Raw genomic sequence first — 7916 nt, forward strand, 5'->3', positions numbered from 1 at the left:
TGACAGACTGCAAGACATCATAGTGGGCCGTGCGCATGTTGCAAGACTCGGCGTCTGGCCAGGGGCAGGGACCTTGCCCTCTTGCTGATCACGCATGGTCGCTCAGCGTGCATGATATGACTCCTGGCCGATGTGGTATCCATAAAGAGGGCTTCTTGGGAGTGTTAAACATTTCAGAGGGGGTCAGCCACTCCACGTTCTGCTCGGGCTCGACACCATCAACCATGAAGGTATAACCATGTGCAGCGTTGGCGCCCATGGGCTCCGCGGGTTTCAGGCACCATCAAGAGGGACCACACACACTTTTGACACTGTTTGGAGAAGCGTGGTATACTTTAGGAAATTTGGAAAAAATATAGAAAAGCTAGGAATGATATAAGAATCAGACGGAATGATGTACAAGGGAATAGTAGTCTGCGATGGGGATTTAGAGAGGGAGAATGAGCAGTGATTTATACCATAGAGTTGTTTGCTCATATAACAGCTACTTGCGAAGTGTGTGTAGAAGCAATCGAGAAGTTGAGAGTGATAGAGACAGCTGACTTCCAGCAATCTTACCCCAGACTCACATATCAAGGTCATCGAGGAGCTTCTTCAGCATGACCCTTTGATTCAAACCAAAATGACCCTCACAAGACCTCACAACCCAAACTGCACGCGTTGGAGATGACTCGTGACTATGTCTTTGATTGATCGAAAGCACACTTACAAGCCATGCCATTACCACAAACAATCCGATTTCGCTCGAGTCTAGCAATCGCACCATCAACACCACCAATGCCATACTTCATACAACCTATACTACACTCACGACTTCCTAAAACCCAAACGCATCCAACAAACTCCCAGCATCCGGCTCCTGGAACTGCGTTGGCGGCGGCTTCTTCGTCCCCTCCTTCTCCTTGACCCCATCCACCTTCTCCCCCTCCTCCTCCCCATCTTCCTCATCACTACTCTCCTCAATCCCCCCCTCAGCCTCCTGCAACGCATTCCTAACATGCTCCCTCGTCGGCAAATCCGCCACCACCAAACTACTCCTCCTCTTCAGCAGCGTACGCGGATCGAAATCCGCATCCAGCGGCCCCTTCGTCTTCGCCGCCACCCCATCCACTGGCGTCTGCGGTAGCTTACTCTGCTGCACCCGCGGCAACAAGAACTCCCACGTCTTCACCAAATCTAGGGCCAAGAGATCACAGCCCATGCGCTCATACAACCCCGCGGTATGCAGCACAAACTCCCACTCCGCGCGTGGACTCACCATCGCCGCGCCCCTCAGCGTCTGCAGACTCTTCGCGCGAAGGATCTTATACAGCACCACCAGCGCGGGATCATCCGTCAAAAACAGCTTCGAGGAATACGACGGCGTCTCCGGCGGCGACATGAGCGTCGTGAGGGGCTGCACGAGCGCGCGCACAGCGCTGTCGCGCTTCCCCAGCATCCAGAAGGCCCACGTCGCGAGCCAGCGGTTGCCCTCGCGCGTGGCTTGGGGCAGGACTTTTTCCTTGAGGAAGGCGGTGAGGACGGGCCCGTCGTCACCTTCGTAGACGCGTGCGACGGCGATGGCGAGCTGCGTGTCGCCAAGCTGGTTCGAGAGGACCGAGACGGCGTCGGCGAGGTGGTCGGCGAGGAGGAAGAAGGCGGCGGCGTATTCGAAGCGCCGCTTGCCCATTAGAGCGTAGGCGTTTTTCAGCGCTGCTGTTTTCCAGCGCGCTTCGGAGAAGTTGTTGGAGAGGAGGCGGAGGGTGGGGGTTTGTTCGCGGGACCAGGTGGCCATGCGCCAGAGGCCGATGAGGACGGGTTTCTTGCGGAGGGCGAGGTAGAACAGGGAGCAGTCGACGGGGTTTTTGTCGTCTGTGGAGGTATACTGGTTGCGGGCGATGGATTCGAATTGGGCGCGCTGGTGGACTTATCAGCAGTGTTCGGGGTGCGAACAGTTGATGAGCTTACTAGAGCTGTGAGATCGGTCATCCACATGAAGATGCCGCTTTCCCTCGCGTGGCGCCATAGCATGCGGCCGCTGAAGTGGCGGGAGACGAGGTCGACGAGGATGTCTTGGCTGCCGCTGTGGAAAGCCCAGGTAATTTCGCGCCAGGAGATGGGCACTTCTTCGGCGGAATGCTGGCCAGAGCGGAGGACGTGCTGTCTGAAGAATAGCAGGAATCGACCGGCGTTGTCGTCGATGGAGCGGCGATGCTTCTCGACCGTACCTACACATTCGATGATGTCGGCGAGATGGAATTGCTCTTGGGAGGAGAGTTCGGGCAGCTGGACTTTGGTAAGGGTTTCTTTGAGGGAGTTGGCGACAGCTTCGGTGACGGTGTCGGGATCTGAGTCTTCGGAGAAGTCGGCGTAGGAGGAATGCATCTCTTTCCGGGAGGCTGTCATAGCAGTCTGTAGAGTCAGTATAACCGGAGTTACAGAAAGGAATTAGTATAGCTTACATCGTGATCCTCCGAGAAGTCTTCGGCCTCGAACCCCAAGAACCCTTCCAACTCATCACCTGGGATAAAGAACTTCAGCTTCTTATAAAGAGTGAGCAAGATCCGCTGAACAAGTGCCACCTTCCCGGAGAGCACACACTGCGAAAGCAGCTGAGGATGGAAGACCGGTAGCGGCCCATTCAGCCTACTAACGGCAGTGAAAATATCGAGCTCCGCCTTCTTTCTCGATAGCAGTCGCAGACTAGGGAACAGGCCATCGACCTCAACATGCTCATCCTGGACAAACAGCTGATTACCTGCGCCAATGACAAGGTTGCCACTGCCCAACCAGACAGAGTCGCCTATGGGATGAGGCGTGAGGTCGCGGATGCGGATTTCTCTGATCTGCGTCCATGACGGACCGGCATTGAGATAGTCATACCGCAGCTGAGCATAGATAACGACTCTGTGTGGGAAGCCGACCGCCAGAATGGATTGGTTGTCTGGCGTGGACGACCAATCGAGGTCTTGAATCGTGCCGTGCCCGTCGAACCGCTCTTCGTATTCTAGCATGGCGCTTCTCGTGTTCCATATCGTGAGGGTAGTCTTCTCAGCATCAACTAGGGCAGCTTTTCGTATCGACGTGCCGCTGGCAAGGTGCGGATTGGGAATGCTTGTGTCGACTGTTGAGGTAAGAAGCCAATCCAGCTTTTGCTGCTCGAAGTTGACTCTCGCTGTCCATGATTTGATGATGCCAGATTTTGTGGTTGAAATGGCGACGTCGCGTGCGAAAGTATCTAGGAAGCCTGAGATGACGGGCGCTGTTCCGGCGGGATCGACTGGTAGCACGAAAGCTAGGCCATCGCCGGAGCCAAGATCAAACGATCCATACTCCTTCATCGTGATCTCAGAGTGGCCATTCGTTTGAGCGGCCTTGGTGTACACCGGAGCCGATGCGCTTATGCTGGAAAATTTCCTTCCCGTGAGCGGGTCAATTTCTGGCGGAAGTTGTAACTCCCAAGCCAATCCCTTCATCTCAGAGCTAATAGTTGCGATGTGAATACAACCCCTGCCAGGTTCCGTCTCGGGGACGACTAGAAGACATAGCGGTTTGCCCTGGAGCTTGTATTGGCAGCGGGCGACCTCCACCGCGACCGGCCCTCGTGAATCCCAGAGGGAGATGCTTTTGTGATGCAGGAAGACGACGAAGTTTCCTTCGTGGAGAATAGACGTGCGATGGATGTGCCCTCCATGATTGACCATACTATGCCGATGGAGAGTCATGCCAGACTGAATATGCCTCTGCACCCACACGACGCTCTCATCATTGACCGTGCGCGAGATCAGAGCTCTTCCGCTTGCCGTCCGGTTGACTTTCTTGATAGCATGGGAATGTCCCGTCCAGACCGCCTTCCGCTGTATCCGATGCGGCTGAGCTGAAGGATCAAAGAGGTAATCAACGCGGCTCTCAAGCCACTCAATCCTGCCATCGAAATGATGCGTGAGGAGTGTGAAGACGCTATCCGGCTTATCACCGCAGAAAGCATGGAACTGCACGTTGTCGTCCAGCCCGCTTGCGCCTTTGGCGAAATGGAGATGCAGCCCTTCAACGTGCGCGATGTTGAAGATATCAGTGGTTTTCCTGACTTTGCAGCCAATGCTTTCGAGACCCCACGCGGACATATTCCCTCGATCGTCCAGCACTACCACCACCTCCGGACTGCGGTTCGCGACCTCTATGAGATGCGAAAGTGCCATTTGCTCTTTATCATCGTTCGACGCTCTCTGCACCGCTCGTTCCGTCGCATACGTGAAATCCCTGCTGTCGATGAAAAAGGCGTATCGCTTCTTGCTCTGCTGCTCCAGGTCCCGCGGCTGTATCGACTCCAGCAAGTCAATCTCCGCCCACAGCACCAAGCCATCGCTCCCGTGATTCTCCCCCGTTGTCCAGACCCGCACTTTGCTGTCCGCGCAGATGGTATACAGCACGTTTTCCGATGCCGACTCTTTATGGAACGGTTTCCGCCAATGCATGCCCGTGACTGCGGAGGGGTGTGGGAGGTAGCTGTAATCAAACGCCTGCTCCACAGAGCCAAATGCCAGCCGCCGCCATATCTTCAATAGTCGATCGTGTGTCCCCGTCGAAGCGATGAAGGTTGCGTCTGGGGAGAACTGGGCGAATTTGGCGGGGTTGGCGAGGCGTTTTGTCCAGATCTGCTCCGGGGAGCTGTGGGTGGAGAAGAGGGTAAGGGAGGTGCTACCGACGAGGAGCTCTTCGTCGAGGCCCCAGGAGAGGGTGGTTATGTGGTCGTTCGGGGAGGCGAGGGGGAGGGTGCCTTGGAGGGACCACTGTCGGAGTATACTGATTAGCTTGGGATCATCAGAGGGTGGCGATATATAGCAACCTTCAAAGCTCCTTCATCCTTGCCATAAGGCTTGTAGATGTAGATATGCTCGCCGGAACATGCCGCGATCTTCCCGGTCTCCTCATCGAACTTGATCGCCTCCAGCTCCTCCTCTTCCTTGATATAGATGGTTTGCAGGACATGATTATATCCATCAAGCACAACGACCGAATTCCCAGATATATACGCCTACGGAATAAATAGTTAGCATTACACGCCATGCGCGTCACTTTGCCGGCCTGGGGATCTCTCACAATGACCTGCAGGTTTTCCCACAGCCCGGTGGTGACGGCCTGGAGCTTCGCCTGCGGCCGCCCGGGGAGAATGCCGCGCATGGTTATCGGGGCGGCATGTTGGGGTTCGAGAGAGCGCGCGGTGTGGTCGATGGCCGTGGTGTTGAGGATCCCTTGACGTCTGCGCCAAGCATGTGAGAACGGCGACGGTGCACGGCTGCTTTTGTGGGGTGACGGCCCAGCTTTAAATCAACCTCATCCTTATCGAAGCCACCCAAAAGCAATTTTGGCAACCCTACTACTACTAAGCTGAAGCCACTCCGATAGCTGGATGAGGGTAAGTGATTGAGTATGCATCGTTCAGAATTGAAGTTTGGGAACCTTGAATTCACCATGTAGGTTGAACTCGCATCGCTGCAGGCTTCATCAAGCGCATTCCATCCATCCCTAGAAGTCCTCCAAAGTCCTATCGGACCGCGTAAAATGCACAGGTGGGTATGTTCAATTCATAACGCGCGTGGAAAGAGATCCCGTAGAGCTATGTATATTCTGCCTGTCCCATTCACGACCCCGTAACCTTTACGTCCACATTTCTTAATAATCTATCCCCTTAAGTCCTCCACACCCCTATCAGCAGCCGCCAAATGCATGCGTGAGCATATCAATCTCAAGAGTGCGTGAGAATATATCGTCTAGAGGCATCTAAATGCCACCGAACCATTTCACGTGCTATGGAACTTGACATCCGCATCTCCTAGATATCGAGTCCCTAGAAGTCCTCCAAACCACTGTCAGCACCCGCAAAATGCTCGCGAAAGCATATCAATATATGCAACGTGTGAGAACGGGGCTCCCAATGCATGAAACTACTACCGGCCCGATTCACGTGCTATGGAACGTGACATCCTCTTCTCCCTACCTCTCTCACCGCCGGGAGTCCCCGAAACCCCTATCAACGCCCTCAAAACAATCACATGAGTCTATCAATCTATGGAACGTCTGGAAACGGGGTCCCGAGACGTATGAAAGCACCATCGGTCCATTTCACGTGCTACGGAACGTGACATTGTCTTCTCCGTCTTCCTCACACCCCCAGAGGGCCCCTAAACCCCTATCAGCACCTAAAAAAAATGCACACTCGATCATGCTTATTTTGGTTGGGTTAGAATCTGCGACCGCATTCTTAATTCGTATGTCTCCGGTCCAACTTACACCCTCCGAATCTTGACATCCTCTTCTTCCTACCTCTCCCACCTCCAGGAGCGCCTGAGACACCCTATCAATTCTCCAAAAATGGCTGTATTTATCTACCTCTACCCAATTCTCACCCTCCAGAACGTGACATTCATGTTTTCTCAACTCCTATTATCCCGGAAGTTCTCCACACTCATATCAACACCTCCAAACCCACGCACAAGCATACCCAATCAAGAAAGTGCGTCAAAAAACTTCCCGCTGCTATATCTACGCACCTCTAACCCGATTCACGCCCTACAGAACGTGACATCCATGGTTTCCTACCTCTCGTTGGCCCTAGAGTCCTCGAGGTCATCCTCCTACAGTGCAAAACGAGCACGTAAGTACACTCGATCTAGAACGCACGTTCGAAACGTCCCCACGGCTGCGTCCATCTCCCACCTATCCAATTCGCGGCCTCTGGAACGTGACATCAATGATTTCTTGACTCTAATTGGGCCCAGAGTCCTCCAAATCTACTTCAGCACTTGCAAAACAATCACGTGAGCACGCTGTTTTTAATACGTTGGGATTTAACATCAAATTATAGATTTAATACATCTCCCACCCAATTCACGGCCTCCGGAACGTGACATCTGTACTTTTTCCACTCTAATTAGGCCAGGAGTCCTCCAAAGACGCTACCCTCACCGCAAAACAGTCACGTGAGCATGCTTGTTTTCAATACGATGGGATTTAGTATCAAATTATAGATTCAAGACATCTCCCACCCAATTCACAGCCTCCAGAACGTGGCATCCTTCATTTCGTGGCCCTTGTTGGCCCAGGAGCCCTCTAAATCCTCTTCAGCGCTTGCAAAATAATCAAGTAAGTATGTCAAACCTAATACATCGGGATTTAGCATTAGATTGAGGATTAATATACCGCCCACCTAATTCACGCCCGCTAGAATGTGACATCTATACATTTGTCAACTCCTATTAGCCCAGCACTCCTCCAAAGACCCTAACTAACTACCAACCCCGCAAACCGATTACGTAAGTACATGAATTCGAACGGGTCGGAATCTGACATCGTTTCATGTATCTTTATGCCACTGAGCTAATTTCCACCCTCTAGAACGTGACATGCATGTTTTCTTGCATCTAATTATCCCAGGAGTCCCTCAAACACGCTACCAACCCTGCAATACAAACACGTGATAATAGTGATTCGGAAGGCGTAAGAATTTGACGTGAAATTATAGATGTTTACACCTCCTGCCCGACTTAGGCCCGATAAAACGTGACATCCATAGATTTAAGAAGCTGATTGGCCCTGGGGCACCTGAGAGCTATTTGAGCGATTGCAAAAGGATCACGTGAGTAGGCTGGTTTAGAAAGGTAAGGAAATGGCATGGATATGTGCGATTTTGTGATAAGTTTTGCCTACGTCACGTGACCGCGAATAGTTGCCGCAAATCCTCGCATTTCTCACATATCAAACATCACGAGAACATAGCAAACAACTCAGAATAGCCCCATATGGCACCAAAAGCACCAAAAACAACACATATATATATCACAAACAAGTCACAAGAGCACCAAAAAGCACCAAAAATGTCCTGCAGGACTGTCACTTATGTGACTTGATTGCTCAATACTACCCAAAGCCCCGCCCCC

At 52.7% G+C, this 7916-nt stretch overlaps 2 protein-coding genes across 2 annotated transcripts in view; both read right to left on the reverse strand.

Moving 5' to 3' along the window:
• Positions 1-432: 432 nt before the first annotated feature.
• On the reverse strand, positions 433-5207 carry BDZ99DRAFT_412780 (uncharacterized protein). Its single transcript, XM_033716662.1, has 5 exons — positions 5080-5207; positions 4826-5014; positions 2442-4769; positions 1948-2391; positions 433-1897 (listed from the first exon to the last, which is right to left on the reverse strand). Exons 1-5 carry the CDS (start codon positions 5158-5160, stop codon positions 818-820), a joined length of 4122 nt encoding a protein of 1373 aa, XP_033579171.1. The 5' UTR covers positions 5161-5207; the 3' UTR covers positions 433-817.
• A 2608-nt stretch (positions 5208-7815) lies between these two features.
• BDZ99DRAFT_507578 (S-adenosyl-L-methionine-dependent methyltransferase) overlaps positions 7816-7916 on the reverse strand; it is a gene marked incomplete at both ends in the record, with an annotated part of 2032 nt that continues 1931 nt past the window's right edge. The window contains one exon of the mRNA XM_033724260.1: positions 7816-7858. Coding sequence (XP_033579172.1) covers positions 7816-7858 — 43 coding nt within the window. The remainder of the gene's footprint in view (positions 7859-7916) is intronic.

Source organism: Mytilinidion resinicola (assembly GCF_010093595.1).
Source record: "Mytilinidion resinicola strain CBS 304.34 unplaced genomic scaffold BDZ99scaffold_6, whole genome shotgun sequence".
NCBI lineage: Eukaryota > Fungi > Ascomycota > Dothideomycetes > Mytilinidiales > Mytilinidiaceae > Mytilinidion > Mytilinidion resinicola.